This window comes from Rhinolophus sinicus, chromosome 18, assembly GCF_057876585.1.
Source record: "Rhinolophus sinicus isolate RSI-liver-muscle chromosome 18, RSI-T2T, whole genome shotgun sequence".
In the NCBI taxonomy this organism is placed as follows: domain Eukaryota; kingdom Metazoa; phylum Chordata; class Mammalia; order Chiroptera; family Rhinolophidae; genus Rhinolophus; species Rhinolophus sinicus.
Genome location: NC_142518.1, coordinates 67,875,997 through 67,895,802, shown reverse-complemented (window position 1 = coordinate 67,895,802; position 19,806 = coordinate 67,875,997). Strand labels below are relative to the sequence as shown.

The following is a 19,806-nucleotide window of genomic DNA, read 5'->3' as shown; positions in this document are numbered from 1 at the left end:
GGGTTCACACAGTGTAAGGGATATAAATGATAAACGTCTAAGTATTAAAATAAATAAATAAATACAAATAAAGTAATTGTGTTTAAAAAAAAAGAATGAGGCTATATGAAGGTGTATACTGTGAGACAAATACATTAGGCATACATGGATATATTTTATGTAAAAGTTCTGTATAACCTCTTTATCAGAAAATATGTATGACAACTTTTTATGTCAATAAAAATACATTTCTATAACATCAATTCCCAGTCAGATAATCCTATGCTATTGTAATTTTATCTATAAGTGTTACTGCTCACACAATGATGAAATATATGAATTGTCTTATATTTTCATCTTAACCATGATTCACCACAAGCTATCTACTCATAGTATTTTTGTATATATTCTCCAGATATATTTTGTGTTTGTATATAAGTCAAATGCTATATCCATTCATATGTATATAATTTTGTTTAAAACTACGTCACAGTATATGTATGTGCTATTTTGTGTCTTTTTCAGGTGTATACCTCAATGTGTCTGTTTGCTTTTCTTTAATTTTAGTGTTGTTGAATAACTTTGGATGCTGATTGCCATTGTTTTTCACCTTGATTTATTTAATGATGAAATTGAATACCATTTTCTACTTAGATTCGTTTTTATGTTGACCACATTAGTTATATACTATTAAGTTATGTTCTAATATTTCTTCCATTTTCCAATGCTTTTAAATGTACTGTGTATGGTGATGATGAGTTTTTAATTCATATTATTCCACACAAAGCATATTATGGTTCACACAATGGGATTTATAGATGATGTAATACAGAATTGTACACCTGAAATCTATGTAATTTTACTAACAATTGTCACCCCAATAAATTTAATTAAAAAAAAATACTGAAAGGACCACTGGGGTGTGTGTGTGTGTGTGTGTGTGTGTGTGTGTGTGTGTGTGTGTGTGGTGTGTGTGTGTGTGTGTGTGTGTTTACTGATTTCTCAGATATGCAAAGATATACTCCTTTATTTCTTTTTGGCACTTCTGACCTCTGTCTTAGATCCACTTTCTCAACCTCACACCCACTTCTTTCTATGATTTCAAGAGTAGGCACTTAAAACTCATTTTAGCTATTATGGTTCCCTCCCTGTGATCCAGTGATGTAAACAGATCATTTCACTTACTAAATTAAAAGCCATGGGCAAGTTAGTTATATCCACTAGGATGAATTTTCATTCTTTAAATGGGATTAATGAGTCCAATATAACATCTCTGTTCTGAAAAGACTGGAAAATTATGGAAATCATCTAGCCCATCACAGGCTTTCATCAATGTTATTCTCTGTCACATTCCACCTCCTCTCTCCTGTGAAATAAATTACTTTAGCGTTCACTTAATAGCATTACTGTCGTAGACAGCAATGATAAGTATAAGAGGAGGAAAGGAAAGTATGTTGTCAGTATCATAGTGTGTGATTGAGATATGGTAGCATTTTGGTGTTATGGCATGTCACCAAATGGAGTTGCGGAATGGGTAGAAAATTAGCTACTTTCATTTCATACATTATCTTCTCCCTCTTTTTTGCTGTTTGATTGAATAGCAGACACAGAATTTTCCTTGGAGCCTAAGAAGGAAGAAGTAACTCCATAATTTAATAAATATTTGTTTACTGCTATAGTCCAAAGACAGGAAATTCTAACTGCCACACAGAGGTCAGGGGCTGCAAAAAACCACTGCTAAACTTACAGGTCCTCCAAAGCCTTTGGGCACAAGATTTGCAGAAGAATGCTAAGGCCTCCACGAAAAAATTCATGTTTTATATCTATTAGAGTCCATGTAAAGAATGATTTTTGGAGTTCTGGTCAAGATGGTGCAGTAGGTAAATGCTGTGCTTACCTTCTCTCATGACCACATCAAAATTACAACTAACCTACAAAACAACCATAATTAAGAATTGCCTGAAATCTTCTTGAACCGAAGCCCTACAACTAAAAACAAACAAAAGAAGCAACCTCGAGACTGGTAGAAGGGGCAGAGACGTGGAACACACTGGTCCCACACCCATGTGTGACCATAAAAATTTGGAAGGATTTCTTGGCTGCAGAGGTTCCCCTACCCCAGAGGAACAAGGGGTCCCAGTCGCTTCCCAGCCCAGATTTCTGGTGCCAGAGAGAAAAGTCTCCATGATTTCTGCTTGTGAAAACCAGTGAAGATTGTGGGTGAGTGAAACAGAGGGCAACTGCACTCCCAGGTGCTCCTCTTAAAGGTAACCCACATAGACTTACTCACCAACAGAATCACTGGCTCTAACTTCCAGCACTGGGGAAGAAACCTGGAGAGGTGACAGGATCATGGGGGTGAGGGTGGTGGAACTGAGTTTTCTGGTTGCAAGATGAGGGCTGGAAGGGCAGCTTTCTCATAGATGGAGGAGCTGGCAGAAGCTATTGTTTCTTTGTTGAGTAGTCCTACTTCCTAGCATGCAGACACAGGCAGCTGCCATATCTAAGTCTGCATCCTGCTAGGTAACTCCATTTTTTCACCACAGCCTGGTGATTCTGAGACCCTGCCCTGCCCAACTTTCAGGCACACCCATGCCACTTCCAGTGACTTTTTTTTGTACAAACTGCCTGCTACAGACTTTGCTAACGTCTCTCAAAAGTTCACAGAACCCAGACAAGCAGCATCTTGCTTGAGCATGTCCCAAACCTCTGGCTGAGCAGGCCTAAGCCTGGCACTAGTCGTAGCTAGCCTTGGTTCACAGTTTGGCCTCTTGAGGCACTTCCAAGCATGGCATGGGCAGCAGCAATCTGTGGATGGCTTTCTGGCTCCTGCTGGGTGGCACTGCAGCTAAACTTGACCAGCAGTGGGTCCCTGCCCAGGTGGCCCTGGGGCTGCTGTGCTGAGTGGCCAGCTTTAAAATCAGCTGGAGCATCACTCATCTGCCTCCAAGGATGGCACACCCAAGGGGCAGATTGGGAGGTACCAGAGCCCTGCTGAGGCAGATCCTGCTCTGTAGGGTTAGCCCCTGCACCACAACTCCTCCACTGTAGTTGTGGCTAATCCTCACAATCAGTGAGCCTGAGGGTCACTCCCTTCCATTAATGTGCAAACAGCAACCAAGAGGTTGCTACAAGAGGAGGGCACACACAACTGACACAAGGGACACAACTGGAATGTGTGGTACAAGTGACCAGAAAGACTGCACCACTGGGTCCCACAGGACACCTACTACTTAAGGCCACTCTACTAAGACCAGGAGACAACAGCCCTACCTAATACATAAAAACAAACACAAGGAGGCAGCCAAAATAGGGAAACAAAGAAACATGTCCCCCCAAAAAAGAACAGAACAAAGCTCCAGAAAAAGAATGAAACAAATTGGAGACAAGTAATCTACCAGATGCAAAGTTACAAGCACTGGTTACAAGAATACTCAGTGATCTCAGGGAGAGAGATAGAAAACATAAAAATGGAGATAGAAAACCTAAAAAAGAACCAGTCAGAAATAAAGAATACAATACTGGAAATGAAGAATACATTACATGGAATCCACAATTGGTTAGATGAAGCAGAGGATTGAATCAGCAATGTAGAAAAGAAGGTAGTAGAAAACACCAAATCAGAGCAGCAAAAAGAAAACAAACAAACAAACAATCCAAACAAAAATGAGGAAAGTTTAAGGGGCCTCTGGGACAGCATCAAGCATACCAACATTCACATTATGTAGGTACCAGAAGGAGAAGAGAGAAAACAAGGAATTGACAATCTATTTGAAGAAATAATCACAGAAAACTTCCCTAACCTGGTGAAGGAAATAGATATACAAGCCCAGGAAGCACAGAGAGGCCCAAACAAGATGAACCCAAAGAGGCCAACACCAAGACAGATCATAATTAAAATGCCAAAGGTTAAAGTCAAAGAGAATCTTAAAAGCAGCAAGAGAAATGCAGTTAGTCACCTACAAGGGAGCTCCCCTAAGACTGTCAGCTGATTTCTCAACAGAAACTTTGCAGGCCTAAAGGGATTGGCAGGAAATATTCAAAGTGGTGAAATGCAAGGACCTACAACCAAGATTGCTCTACTCAGCAAAGTTATCATTTAGAATCAAAGGGCAGATAAAGAGCTTCCCAGAGAAGAAAAAGCTAACGAAGTTCATCACCAACAAACCAGTATTACAAGGAACGTTAGAGGGAATTCTTTAAGATGAAAAAATATATATGAATAATAAAATAGCAATAACTACATATCTACCAAAAATTACTTTCAATGTAAATGGATTAAATGCTCCAATCAAAAGATAAGGGAGGTGGATGGATAAGAAACAAGTCCCTTATGTATGCTGCCTACAAGAGACTCACTTCAGGTTGAAAGACTCACACATACCAAAAGTAAAGGGATGGAAAAAGATATTTCATGAAAATGGAAACAAACAAACAAAAAGCTAGGGTAATAATACTTACATCAGACAAAATAGGCTTTCAAACAAAGACTATAACAAGAGACAAAGAAAGATCTAGTAATCCCAGTTCAGGGTATTTACCAGAAGAAACCCAAAATGCTTCTTTGAGGGGACGAGCTCATCCATATGTTCATTGCAGCATTATTTATAACAGCCAAGATATGAAGGCAACCTGGGTGTCCCTGAATGGATGAATGAATAAAGAAGAGGTGGTGTATATATATGTACAATGGAATATTACTCAACCATAAAAAAGGATGGAATATTGCCACTTGCAACAATATGGATTTACCTAGAGCGTGCTGTGCTGAGTGTCGTAAGTCAGATAGCAAAAGACAAGTGTCATACGATTTCACTTATAAGTGGGATCTAAAGAACAAAATAAACAAACAAATTAAACAAAAACAAAATCCTAGATACAGAGAACATTTTGATGGTTGCTAGATGGGAGGGTCATGGGGCATGGGTGAAAAAGAGGAAGGGATTAAGAAGTACAAATTTGTTGTTACACAGCAGTCTTGGGGATGTAGGGTACAGCATACGGAATATAGTCAATAACGTTGTACTAACTATGTATGATATTATATGGGTACTAGATCTTTCAGGGTTATAGAAGAGAGGGGGGTGGGGGAAGGGGAAATAGGTGAAGGGATTAAGATACACAAATTGATAGTTATAAAATAGTCATGGGGATGTAAAGTAAACATAGGAAATATAATCAATAATATGGTAATAACTGTATAGTGCTAGGTGGGTATTAGTCATGGGGATCAGTTCGTAACGTATATAAATGACTAACTGCTATGCTGTACACCTGAAATTAATATAAAATAATATTGAATGCCAACTGTAATTGATCATTTTAAAAAGCAGGGAGAAGATAAAGGGGAATAAGATGTTCAAAGTTCCAGGTATAAAACAAATAAGTCTTGGGGATGTAATGTACAGCATAGGTAATATAGTTAATATTGTGATAGCATGGTACAGTGTCAGATGGTTGCTGGACTTATCATGGTGGTCACATCTTTAGCATAGAGAATATAATCAATAATATGGTAATAACTATGTATAGTACTAGGTGGGTACTGTTGAATAACTATGATGTACATCTTAAACTAATATAATGTTGTATGTTAGCTGTATTTTAATAAAAATATTTTTAAAAGAAAAACTTTTATCTCCATTCTATTTAAAAATATCATATAAATGTATATTATTGGTGGGACCTAGACAATATTCAGAATCCTGCTGGCCAGGAAGTCTGGGAAATGTAATTGATAGACTTCCACCTTCTGCAAAACAGGTCAGAGCATAGCAAGGTTTCCCAGTGTTAGCTGATAATATTTGGAAAAGTCCCCTGAGTTTTAGTTCTTTAATCTTTCTGATTTTTTAAAATACTCGATTCCTCATTATTAAATCTTTTGTTTGAAATACTTAGCGCAGTTTCTTTTTTGCTGACAGAATCCTGAGTGATGCATATTCCTCAGATTCTGATTGAATAGTTCTTGAAAAGTGGACTGTGATTCATATTTTGAGACACAATGCTTTTGAGGAATTCCCCCCCCATATTAGAAGGAATGAAATTACACTCCCTTTTTATTTATTACATTGTCCTACTGCCTATTTCAGTGGAATATTTCTTGTGCATGACCTATTCATTAATTTCTTTGATGAGTAAATGTTGCACTGATTTACAGATAGTAAATTTTGACTATCCAACAAGCAGTTGGGAGCTAGTGATAAATGACAGGAAATAAATTGGAGGGATTGAAATCAGAGGAAAGGAGGCCAGTGGGACAGATGCCATAATAGAAGATTAGAGAAACCACCCGATGACTCACATAATCTTGGGTAAATTACTGAATAACAAAAACAATCTAGAGATATGTTCTTAAGAGCCTAACACTCCAAGTCTCTGAACTTTCTATTCAGCACCAGCTAGTTGTTGCCAGTCAGTAATGCACAGCTACTACTGTCAAATCTTGAAATGCTTTTATGAGACTTTTTTTTTGCATGAAATGCCCCTTTCAAATGTTGACAAGGAAGTAAATAAAAAATTGTGTAGTTAAGCAAAACATATATGTAGTCCATATCTAGGGACTTAGGGACCTAGGGCTAAGTTCCACTGGTTTGCAACCTTTGCCCTAGAACTTTACTATTCTGGAGCATGAGGAGTCGAAAATGAAACAAGCTGTCTTTTGTCTTAAAATGGTCCCAGGTTATTGAGAAGAGAGGCACAAAGTATTATGTGCCTCTCTTCTATGCACAAGATATAGGTGTAGCACAGAGAGGGTGGAATTAAGTCTAAGCAGGGACAGAACAGGTTACCTGGAGGAAGTGATGTGTTATGTCGGTTTCAAAGGGGGTAGAGAGGCTCGCTAGGCAGGTGCCTAAAGTAAGGAAAGGGGCACTTCTGAAAGAGGGAACAATGTATACAATAACATCGCATCATGGAAAAAACATAGTCTTTGCAGGAGTTTGTAAGGAGATTTAATATTGCTGAATTATAAAGTAAAAGAGTGATGAGGTGGGGGCAGTGGAAGGACATGAGGACAGTGAAATAGTGCAAAGCTGTGACCTTTGACTATCCAACATGCATTAGGGAGCTAGCGATAAATGATAGGAAATATATTGGAGGGATTGAAGTCAGAGGAAAGGAGGCCAGTGGGATAGATGCCATAGTTCTGGAAAGAGATGATGAAGACTTGAAATAGGGCAACGCAAGTGAGACTGGAAAGGAGAGCATACTCAAAATAAACTTTTACACAGATGCACCAGGATACATACCCAAATAACAGAGAAATGGATGGGATATTATATAGCATTGACAGTAAATGAACTGCAGCTATATGGATAAAGCTTAGAAACAAAATGTTTAGGGAAAGAAACAAGTCCCAAAATGCTACGTAGAAAAGACATAATTTTTTGTGAAATTTGAAAACAATAAAAAACTAAGCAATATTGTTTAGGCATACATCTATGTGATAAGAATATATTTAAAAAGAGCATGGAAATAATAAATATACGTCAAGATATTGGTTTCTTTGGGAGAGTTGGGTAAAAGATGGTGAGGAGACTTAAATTATCAGCAATATTCTAGTTCTTTGGTTGGGAACCAGATTCCCAGGTTTTTATTTCAATTTAGATGGGTAGTTTGATAGACAAGCACAAGACTATCACATATTTTCATTCGGTGAAAATATGTCATGACTAAGAATGCCACTTATTCCTGTATTCTGTACTGAAGGCTATAAGAAAGACAGGAGGTGTCTTTTACAGATACTTTGGAGGTGGAATCAATTGGTTTCCAGTCATTCTTTCCCCCTTCAACTAGTTTTAGATGAGCTCCTCCAAGGGGAGAGCCTCAGTGTGTGAGGTCCACGTGCTTTTACATCCCGCGCTTTTTGCCCTTTGCCCTTGGCCATCTTCGCTTCCCCTCCCAGGGAGGCGCCTGACGCCAAGCAGTGGGGAGGGGGGAGGCGGCCCGCGGGTCTAAAGCGTTCTCATTGGCTTACAGAAGGAGCCAGACCGAGGCTGGAGCTGAAGCGAGGAAAAGAGGGGCGAAGGGGGCGGGGCTAAGAGGAAGGCGGGGTTAAAGGATCTTAACGAGAGCGAGGCGCTAATGCAATTGTCCGCGCCTCGCTGCGATGGCGGCGGCGCGGAGTACAGTCACACTGCTGGCTGCCGAGTCTTCCCCTCAGGAAGCTACCGTTTCTGCCGCCTCTTCCTCCTCCTCCACCGCCTGCGCGGCGGCGGCGGCGGCGGCGGCAGTGATTGTGCTTGCCTCCTCCGCCACCTCCACCTCTGCCCGCTCGCCTGCCGGTGGCTGTAGCGACGGCGGCGGCGGCTCTGGCGGCTCCACTATGGCGGCGGCGGGGAGGGGGGGCAGTAGTTTTAAAGTAGACACCCGCCCTTGCCTCAGAGAAGGTGAGTTCCCGTCCCGGGGTGTGGGGGCGTCCCCATCTCCTTCGCTGCCTCTCCAGTCAGCCCGAGATTGCACTGGGCGCGGTTCGCCAGCGCCCCACCCCCCACCTGCTGTGGCGCAGTTAAGGCCAAGCTCGCCCCGCCCCGCCCCACCGTAGTATCCCCCAGTGTGCAAGACGGACTGAAGCTGAGAGGGGCTTTCCTACTTCTTCCCCGAAAAGGATGCCCCACCCCAGGAAAAGGAACTGCAGGTATTCACAAGGCAGGAGTTTGAAGGGGAAAAAATACCCCACATAATTTCTCTCCCAGCCAGGGCGCGTTAGTATGCGCTAGGAAGCTGAGGTTTGATTTCATAAAAGAGGAGGCAAGGTGCCAGTGCCGTGGGACCAGAGGATGAGGGAAACGGAAGAAGACTGAAGGAAAAAGGGGGCAGAGATCCAAAGAGGAAAGGGCAAAGAAATCAGAGGGAGGAAAACCCCTTTTGGTGAAATTCAGCATCCTGCAGTGTAGGAACTGGCAGTAGCATTATTTAAGGAGAAGAGGTTAGGCATTTGGGGAGGCTAGAGCGTATACTTGAGCTTTCAAATAGGATTTATTGGATTTTAGGATCCTAGGGTCTGGTGGAGGAGGGAGTTGTACTGAGGAACGCAGAGGAAGAGAGTGTGGCAGAAGCACAGATTTCAGGAATCACTGGAGAATTTTCTTTGGTTATTTGAGGGTGTGACCTTGTACAGCAAGGTTTATGGGCCCATCTTTAAGGTGGTTTTGGTTTTATTAAGTGCTGTTTTACCTTCCAACACATATTACGCCTAACATTTCTTGACTTTCAGTATGAGTGTGTTAGTTCACACAAAGTATTATATACTTGTAAATAGCCTACTAATAACAAACTGTAAAATTTGCCATTGAAATGTGTTTTAAAGCAGCGTTTAGAAGTGCTTCTTAGGTGGTTGAAACCGATTTCACTGGAGAAGATCTCAGTCTTTTGCCATCGTAAATTTCATATTCCAGTATTCACTGTTACCTTATGTCGCTAACCTGCCTCCAAAGTGAAAGATGGTGGACGCCAAAATAGAGTAGAATACTTCAAGTTCCTTTTTCTTAGGACAGCCCATTAAAATTACCCCATAAAAATGATTTTCTTTTAAATTTTAAATTAAAATATAGCTAACATACAATATTATATTAGTTGCAGCTGCACACCACAGTTATTCAACATTTATATACCTAAAGAAGTGATCTTGACTAATACATCCTTGTGTGCTATCCATATCCTTTCACACCTTTCACTTTGGAGGAAAGGCAAAGCAGTAAAAAAAAAGTCCCTTACAATATGTGTCATAGGCACATTACATGAATGTCACTAAATACGGAAATTAGAAATACACTGTAATATGATGTTTTTATTCATTAACTCGTACTGAAGGCAACCTTTGAAAGATAATGTTTTCAGTCATCCTGGATTTGTAAATTGTTCTGGGATGAAAATATGAAATCTGGATTTTTCGTTTTTTATACCAAACTTTATATAACCAGCAAGAAGGACAGAACAATGTTATAGGTAGGGGGTCAAGATCACAATTCAATTCATCTCTCATGGCCTTTTCACGGTAAGGTTTAAGACTAGTATTTCATGGAGAAAATGGCTTTTTGCCTGGCTCTGTCCCTGGCTTGGTTACAGTATCTTTTGAATATATGTAAGTATTAACAGCTTGAAGAGAAAAATTCACAAAGTAGCAGCAATACGCTGTCTGTACTGTTGCTAGTTGGTAAAATGAGGGGAGCCCCAGTGTACGAGTTTGGTACAATGAACCTAGGTTCTATTGTTAGTTTATCTGCTAAATTATGTGACCCTGAACAGATCCCAAGCTTCCTGGATTTGGGTTTTGACATTTCTGAAATAGAGGTTTTGGACTAGCCAGACTCTGAGGTTGATTCATTCAGATTTGAAAGTATGAACCATGATTTTGCAGTTCTGCATTGATACACTGCCCAAAACACTATTAAGTCTCAAAATATTTTTGTTTAGGTATTTATAAAGGCCATAAATTGTTGCCAGTCATGATAATGGATAAAGAAGAAGAGAGAAAAACGTTGCTTGGTGGTGTGCCAATATCTTTTTTTTTTTTTTTTTTTAAATCCGAGTTAGGAGATTACTCTAAAAAGTGGCAAAAGAATTATCAAGATTCTAATGATTACAATTGCACTCCAGATAGGACCATTAAAAGTGGCTTGCTAAAGCATTTGCTGATCCGTTTTCAAGGATAGCTAACATTCCTGAGGATCTCATCTGTTTTGGGTTGGTAATGAGCAAATGTCAGTGGAGATTATAAATTGCAAAGCAGGGAAGATTAGAAGCTTTCAAAGGTTACAGATGGGAAATTGGGCAATCAGCCTAAAAACAAAACAACAAGCGAAAGAAATGCCACGTGAACAGACATATGAAAAGACACATACCTACTCAGAATTCATGGTAAGAGGAGTCATGAGATTTTGCAGGACATTTGATATTTCATTCAGTGAAGTTTTAAACAAATGTTTAAATGGCTCAAAAATGAATTTTCACCCAGTATCGATGTCCCTGATATAAATCATAGTAAAAATCAAAGCAGAAATAAACAAAAACCCTCTTGTTTATTAACCTCTTCCTTTTAAGAAAAATAAATTATTAAATGGGTTCTGTTTTAGATTGGAAGACATTCTGGCTTTTTATTTAGTTAATCACTTTGCATAGCAATTATCGAACAAGGCTTTCCTTTGTCTCCATATTCAGTCAAGTTGCGAGTCCACTGTAAGAAAACCTAGCTAATAACCTTTCCTTTATTTATTCAGGAAAAAGCTTATTGAGCACCTGTATGTGTGTTGTGTGTGTGTGTGTGTGTGTTGCTCAGTGTGCTCAGTGTGCTCAGTGTTGAGAATATAGAGACGAATTAGACACAGCTATATTAAGGAGCTCAAAGTAGTGATTGATAGTAAAATTATAAAATAAATAAATAAATAATTGGGGAAAATATACTTTTAAATATAACTAGTTAGACTCCTAAACAATCAGGACTGTTCTGTTTTTTTATTATAAATCTATACTCTGCCCATGGTGGCTTATATACTATAAGCACACTAAAACACATTCTATTATAAATCTGTTGCTATCTAGGAAGAATAATTAGCAAACTGTTAGAATTGATTTTTAATTCTCTGCATTTGGCAGGGTGGGGATCTTTGGAAATAGGTTAATGACCATTTCTTAGTTTCTGACCTTTTGTCTTTACTAGGTGTCAATATGTGAAAATATTGACTAAGCATGCCCCCTACTGTATTCATCACATATCTGTTAGCATATGAACTTTGATTCTTCTCCACCTGAAACCAGTCTTGCAGATCCATTCACATTTACCAACCGGTTGGAATGAACGGCATGGCGGCTTTCTGATGCAAAGTAGTTTCTTGGGATCAAGTAAATTAATGGATTTAAACAGGATTTGAATTCAGTTTTTCACAAGCATGTCTTCTGAGTTAGCTAGCCACAGAATACTTACGATTATAAGGTCAAGGACTTAGTAAACATTAAACATATAACTAGTACTCCCAATTGTTTTGTTAGTTCCATTGTATTTTGAAATTGTAAATGTGCCATGGGAAAGCCTTTATTATTATTATTATTATTATTATTATTATTATTATTATTTATTGGTTGTGGTAATCTGTGTAAAATAACCAAAATTTGCTAAACTCAAAGGTCAGGTCCTAATCTTATAACCTGAGAAAGTAAGATACTAGATAGCATTATAGCTATGAGTGTTCATAATGCTGTCAAGTACAGATCTCTATTTCTGGCACAGTGAATATCTCTGAAAACTCCTTCAATGGGGGGGTGTGACCTTTAGGGAAAAAAGAGTTAAAACACGTTGGCAAGGATAGCACTGTCTGTTTCACAGTTGCCTGTAACTTAGTGTCGAGCTCTGCTCATTCGTTCCTAAGATTATGATGGTATTAAAAGATTGCAAAGGTCAAATCAGCTGTTTTAAAAAATCCGTTTTCTTCAAAAATGTTTCAGGAAGGTTATCTCTAAAGGTATTGGATATTTTTATATCAACGGGATTTTAGTAATACCCAAGTCCATACAATCTGAATAATTAGCACTCACATTTGTATTTCACTGACTTAAGAACCTCTTCTGCTGTTACTAATGTCTACCCCAGACTACTGGAATTTTCTTCATGGTCCAAAGCCACCTGAATCTAGAATCATATCTTTTAAATTTTAGCTTCCCCAGTGCTTTACTTCCTATAACCTCTCTGGGCCTTAGCTTCCTCATTTTGAAATGAGGACATTAGGCTTAATCATTTATAAACTGGAGGCAATTTTGCCCCACCAGGGACATGTGGCAACGTCTGGAGATATTTTTGGTTGTCACACCTGGGGAATGCTACCAACTTCTAGTTAGTAGAGGCTGGGGATGCTGCTAAATAGCCTACAATGCATAGACCAGCCCCTCACAACTGGGAATTATCTGGCCCAAAGTAACAATAATACTGAGATTGAGAAACCCTGGACTAGATAATCGCTAAAATTACTCTGATCTGAAATAAGATGATTATATATAATATTAAGTAGAAAGTTCAAAGCTTCTGGATTAGTAAACAAGCATACTTTACCAAGTGCCTACATGCGTTAATCATTTTTTAAAAATTTAATATTCACATTCTGGACAGACATTATATTTCTGTACTCCGTAGATGAAAAAAACTGGCTCAAAGTAGTTAAATAATTTGCTCCAGGTTATATAGTTATGGGTAGAGATGGGATTTGAATCTGTTTGACCAACTAAAAAGCTTATTTTTTTCCTACTACCCAGTGCTATAGGTCATAATTTTTCCACCATTTCAAATTATGAAAGTTTTATATTTTCAAGTCATGTAAACATTCCTTGTAGGGAGGAAATAAAGAGATTAAACACTTTCATTAATAGAAAATTGGTTGATTCATTTTCTTACCAAAGGCTAAAGCCACAGGTATTATAAATAGAATCAAATGTAGGAGCATCGAATACATGAACTCTCTTATCAGATATCATTTATAATTTGTTACAAACCACTCGTTCATTTGAAATAACCCTCATAAATGATATTCAAGAGAGGATCGTTGACTCATAGTAGCAAAACAAAGGTTTATTATTTGTTCATGTAGTTTCCCAAACGTGAAGGATTGATGTGGAGCAACTGCCCTTCATGCCTTGGTTCAGGGAGAAGAAGGTGCTTTTGTCTTTTTCCCCCCAATATTTTAGTTTACTTTTTTGTAAAATATACATAATGTAAAAAAGGCCATTTTAAGCAGTTTTAAGTGTGAAATTCAGTACATTGAATTCAGGATTAAGTATATTCACGTTATGCAGCTTTCACCGCTGTCCATCTGCAGAACTTTTTCATCGTCCCAAACTGAAACTCTGTACCTGTAGGTCACAGTTTTGTTATATGACCATATTTCTCTGCTCTAAAGAACTTTTGGTGTGTCTAATTTCTGGAAAATAACTGATATTTAAAAGTTATACTTAATTTGTTAACATTTGAAAACCTGAGAAAGTACAGTTTATTGTGGCCATAGAGCACAGCACTGCAAAGAAATTTTACCCTCATACTCTTGAGTGTAAACAGGGCCATGCATGAAATATTGGTTTTATCTTTTGCATATCTTAACAGTTTAAGCCCTCATTCCATTTCAGACTTAGGTTCTCTTCCCATTTTGAACCTAGTTTTTGATAATACTTCCTTAATCCCCACTGCTTTTGTTTTAAGTTAAAACACAAAGGAATGGTATCAGCATCAGAAACTCCTGTATGTTTCAAAGGCAGTGTATCCCAGTCCATAGCATTGCATCATTGAGATTGTAGTGCCAAGCTGCATTAAGCTGAGTTTTGATTCTGAGTATAAAATCTTGTTTCCCATGTATCTTTTTTTTCCAAGTTCATGATAGTATACAAAATTCAAATGGGTCAGGGAATGAAGAACAGTTGAGAAGTGCTATGCTGGGAATAGTAAAATATGCCTAAGATTAACCAGGAGGTGTTTATCTTCTCATGTTCAAAGAAGTTTATTTGCTGCAGCTGAGAGATGAAGACACACTTCACAGAATTGAGTATTTTGTCATTGGATATTCTAATGTGTAATCTATTTAGATGTTTTAACCCTAGCTCTCCTAACTTCTAACTAAATTAGATTAAAAGATGCAAGACCATCTGCCATGAATTTGGTTTTCTTGGTCAGGGAAGAAAACTGAGCCACTTACACCTAAATTATAACCAAAATAATACTATTTTGTTTTCTTTTTGACACTAGCTATAATGACTAAAACATTGTACTTGGTAGTAGAAATGCTGTGTGTGGTTTTTCAAAGAAATACTTCTGAGAGAACTAGCTTTAGGGTTAGTACATAGACACTGAAATGCAGATAATGCAGGAGTAGGGAAGAAATATTGGGACCTTTTGAATTTTAGTCTCTTGAGGTCTGATGAACTGTATACCTGCTTAAAACTTCAAATAATCTTTTGTGTTTCCTGATAGACTTATTATTTGGAAGCAACTAAGATATTTGGGTCCTTCTGTACGTACCCCACCAAAATTTTGCTTCTGTATACATTCCTATCTAAAATACAATGTTTCCCATTGGTGGCGATCAACCCATATATAGTCAAGAACGAAAGAAACTTTAGAAATGGAAATATGAAAGGTTTTGATATGTTCTTAGTCATACAGCTAGTTAATAGCAGAATAAAGACTGTAATGCAGTCTCTCTCATTGCAGTGTTTTTTACAACTCTTAGTGGTTTTGGAATTAAGAATCAGTATAAGCCCATATCTAACAACCACGAATTAAAAATACGTACATTTGTTTCATATTCTCACTAGTTAAGGAAGAGAAAAGACATGGAGAAAGTATAAAGAAAAGAAGGAATGAGAGGAATCCCAGAGTTTCTTCACATATACCTTGGTCCCCATTCCTACGAGAAAGAGCTCCTAAGCCCCAGTTCTTTGCAAGAACACTTACTTTATTTTAGTGCTTGGCATGTAGCGACACTAAACATTAGTTCCTGTCTCAGCCACCTTCCTCACAGCCAGTGTCATTTGCTTACCTGACACCTAATTTAATATCTCCTCCTTTGAGGTTGGTCTGCCCTCTAGGCCTCCCCCGACCCTAGACAGGCTGGAAAACATCTGTACTATCACCAGTTTTCTCTCTCATTTATTTCTGGGAGTCTAAACATATGTCTCAAATAGGGTAGAGTGGGAGTCTAAAGGAACATGTGTTTAGCGTCTTTTGTGAATCAGACGTATGTTTCTTACATATGCCAAATCTAGAGAGGAAGTTTCTCATTCAAGACTTTGGCCTTTTTGAAAAACCAGCTCTTAGGGAAATCTTGGGCAGACAGATTTGAATCCTGGCTCTGATACTTACTAATGTGTGACTTTGGGCAAATTGCTTGACCTCCCCAAACCTCAGGCATTGCCTTTAGAAAGTAGAAATCATCATAATCATGTCAAATTTTAAGGCAGCCTGAGGAGAATTTGATTGTATGAGTGGCCTGTGAAAACCAATACCCCATCATATATGTAATTGTTCTCAGTAAAAAGCCACCTTCCACAAAGCCTCCTGTCGGCAGATCTTGAGAGGCTGGAATTGGTAGACTCTTAACTAGGTAAATGGGACAAATATAAATTTATATTGGGCCTGTTTGGGGGTTCACAAAAGTTTCTATATAACTATGTCCTGGAGGGACAGAGTTTAAGTAGCTCCAGGTAAAAAGAAGCTTATATTTTAGTCAAAAGTTAGCATAGCATGAGTCAACAGTATGATGCGACCACCAAAAAATGGTGAAGCTGTCTTAGGCTATATTAATAGAAGAGGAATATTCAAAATGAGGTAAATATGCTTAACACTACTGAACTGTACACTTAAAAATGGTTAAGGTGGTGTTTTTCCCACAATTTAAAAAATAAAGTGGTGATCTCATTTTACTTGTTTGTTGTTATAATGACCCCCATTAGGGTTATTGTGTTTATGTTACACTTTATGAATGGCATGGATTTAGGCAAACTAGTGAGAGGACTTGAAATCATGCTGCATGACAGGAACTGGGATCAATTCACAAACTGGCTAAAGAAGGAGGGAAGGAATACAGGACAACAATTCTCTTAAAATATGTAAGGATTGCCATTTTAGAAGAGTGATTATACTTACCCTGTTTCAAGGAATAGAACTAGGACCAGTGAAAGCTCTAAGACAGTTGTTCTCAAAGTGTGGTCCCGTGAAGTGCAGCAACAGCATCACCAGGGAACTTTTTAAAAATGTATGTTCTTGGGCCCGCATCGCAGAACCACTGAATCAGAAATTCTGGAGGCGGACACAGTAATCTCTTTTAACATGCTTTCCAGGTGATTCTGATGCACACTAAAGATTGAGACTCCCTGTTCTAAGAAAACAGATTTCAGTACAACAAAAACACATGAAAATTTTGTTACTAAAAAGATAACAATGATTCTCAATCTTTACTGTGTAACAGAATCACCTGGGAAGCTTTAAAACAGCAAAACAAACAAACAACAAACTGTGACTGGGACTCACTCCCGGAGATTCTGGTTAATTGGCCTGGGGTAGAGCCTGGACATTGGTATGTTTTAAAAACAACATAGGTGATTTTAATGTATAGCCAGGGTTGAGAACTACCTTAGTGGAAGGTTGAACTAGGATCACTAGGTTGGCTGTTTAAGAGATTCCTTGGGGATCCTATTTAAAAACAAAGATTCTTGGGCCTCAACCCTGGAGATTTAAATGGATTTGAGGTAGTGCCAAGGAATATTCTATTTTTCTTTCTTTTCTTCAATTTTTCCTTCCTTTCTTAAAAAAAAAATCTCTTCAGGTTAGACGAAAGCACAGTTAGCTTGATAAGTATCATTTTAGGTGACGAGACCTTTATATACATTAGCTCAGTCATCAAACAGATATTGGACAGTCATTATGTGTAAGGATCTGAGCCTGTCCTGTAGGGCAGTGATTCCCAACGTGATTGATTATCAGAATCACTTGTGGGTGGATTGGACCACCCACACAGATTTTTACTTTAATTCAGCACGTATGATTTTGAAAAGCTGTGTATGTGAATTTGATGTGAAACTCTGATTAAGAATGACTTTTACATGGAGGTTTCTTCCTGAAATTTTGAATGTAGATTTTTTTTAAACAATAATTATAATATTTATTATTACTGTTGAATATCAAGATGAGAGATTAAAGGAGGGTTTCTTTTTTTAAAATTAAAGTTTATTGGGGTGACAATGGTTAGTAAAGTTGCATAGGTTTCAAGTGCACAATTCTGTAATACATCATCTATATATCACATTGTGTGTTCACTCAGAGTCATATTTAAATTGATTAGGAAAGCATGCTATTTAAAGAAAATGAGGATAAATCCTTTTAAAGACATTTTATTTATTTTCTTTAATCATGTTTTAAGTACATTTTAATGTGCATCCTCACTCTGATATTTTCTTTTTTCATTTCAGATTTTTGTGTATTTTAATTTTTGATACACTGAAGTCAGAACATCCACACGTTTATTATGTTACACCCACAATTTGCCATTGACAAGTAATTGTAGGTGAATTTATTGCATATAAGGTCAAAGCTCTGCTTCTTGCATCAGGAACAACATTGCGTAAGGTTAAATGTAATGGATCTAAAGGCTTGTCATATTCATAGCAAGTTCTAACCTCGGGCTTTCATACCCTCTGGTTTTGATAGCTATGCCTCTTATATTCATTCCTTTCTTTCTGTGTCTGCTGCCCTCTTCTGGTTCAAGCCTCATGACCTCGTGCCTGTAACTGATTCCTAACTCATATTCCCATTTTAAGTTACCATATTTCCTTGTTGAATGCAGAATTAGATCCAGATGCCCTAATGAAGCCAATTATGGTTTGGCCCCATTCCAAGCTTTCAGTTGTTGTCCTTCATACTCTTGTCTCCCCCCCACCAAATACCTTTATTTCACTGTTTTTATCTGAATTTTACACATCTCTCTTAAAACTTAGTTTAAAACCTCTAGAAAGCTATCCCCAAACTCCTCAGCAGGAACCCACTGTACCTTATGTCTTATAGCTCTTATGACATTTTGATTTTGGGATCATATGAGGTGTGATAAAAAAATACGGTGAATATTTAAATTAAAAAATTATTACAATAAAAGACATATTGCCATCAATCCTCCTCAAAATACTCCACCTCACTTTGAACACACTTATCCATCGTTCCTGCAACTTTCTGACGCAGTTCTGGAAGTCATCCTAAGTGAGTGTCTTTAGTTGCCCTGTCATGACTGCCTCAATGTCCTGAATTGATTAAAAATGTTTACATTTCATGGTCATTTTGACTTTGGGGAAGAGTCAGAAGCCACATGGTGCCAGATCCGGTGAATGAGGTGGATGAGGACACACCACAGTGTTTTTGCATGATGGAAATTGCCGTGTACCAGAAGTGATGTGTGACACACAGCGTTGTCATGATAGCGTTGCCTGTTTCATGTTAATGCATTTGTTCATGATCCATGATTTACAGCACACTTTAAAACACGTCTTCTTGTGAGGGGTATAAATGCCTAGTACGTTGTTTTGTACTCCTGAAACTAATAAAACAATTTTAAAAACCCAAGAGCCTGTAAATAAGTCAGTATTTTAAAAGTTTAATAATAACTACTATTAGATCCTCCCCCCCAAGAAAATAAAAATAAATGAAACACATCTTTCAACCGTAGCTCACTCCTGACTGCATAGAACAAGTTGAAACTTGTCACACACTATTACTAAGGTTCGACATGCCACATCCCGTATTGAAGATCTCTGCCTTTCCGTTGGATGGCACTTGGCAGGAGCATTCACTGTATTTTTTTATTACAAAGAAAAGGCTCTGTGTCACACATGCTTCTGGTATGGCAATTTCTGTCAAGAACATTACAGGGTGTCCTCATTCACCTTATTCACTGGATCTGGCAATATGTATATGTGACTTCTGGCTCTTCCCCAAAGTCAAAATGACCATGAAAAGGTAAATGTTTTGAATCGATGCAGGACATCAAGGCAGCCATGACAGATTAACAAAAGACACTCACGAAAGAGGACTTTGAGAACTGCTTCAGAAAGTGGCAAGAACGATGGGCAACTAGGTTGAAGTGAGGGGGAGTATTTTGAGGGGGATTAATAGCAATGTGTCTTTTACTGTAATAAATGTTTTTTATTTAAACATTCATCATATTGTTTCATCACACTTCATAGTTCTTTCTATGCACATCTTCCTTACTAAATTGTAAATTCCTTGAGGTTAGGAATTATTCACTTGCTTTGTCATTTCCAACATGTGGGACAATTATGTATGTATAATGGAAAAAATCAAGGGAAAGGTTT

General features: G+C 38.1%; 1 protein-coding gene across 4 annotated transcripts in view; it reads left to right on the top strand.

Annotated features, from left to right (window-relative positions):
- Nucleotides 1-8,044: 8,044 nt before the first annotated feature.
- The window catches only part of ZMAT1 (zinc finger matrin-type 1), a 49,183-nt gene continuing 37,421 nt past the window's right edge, over nucleotides 8,045-19,806 (top strand). For all 4 annotated transcript variants that reach the window (XM_074323780.2, XM_019719328.3, XM_019719329.3 and 1 more), the window contains exon 1: nucleotides 8,045-8,366. In XM_074323780.2, the coding sequence (XP_074179881.2) occupies nucleotides 8,087-8,366 (280 nt within the window). In that variant the 5' untranslated portion in view covers nucleotides 8,045-8,086. The remainder of the gene's footprint in view (nucleotides 8,367-19,806) is intronic.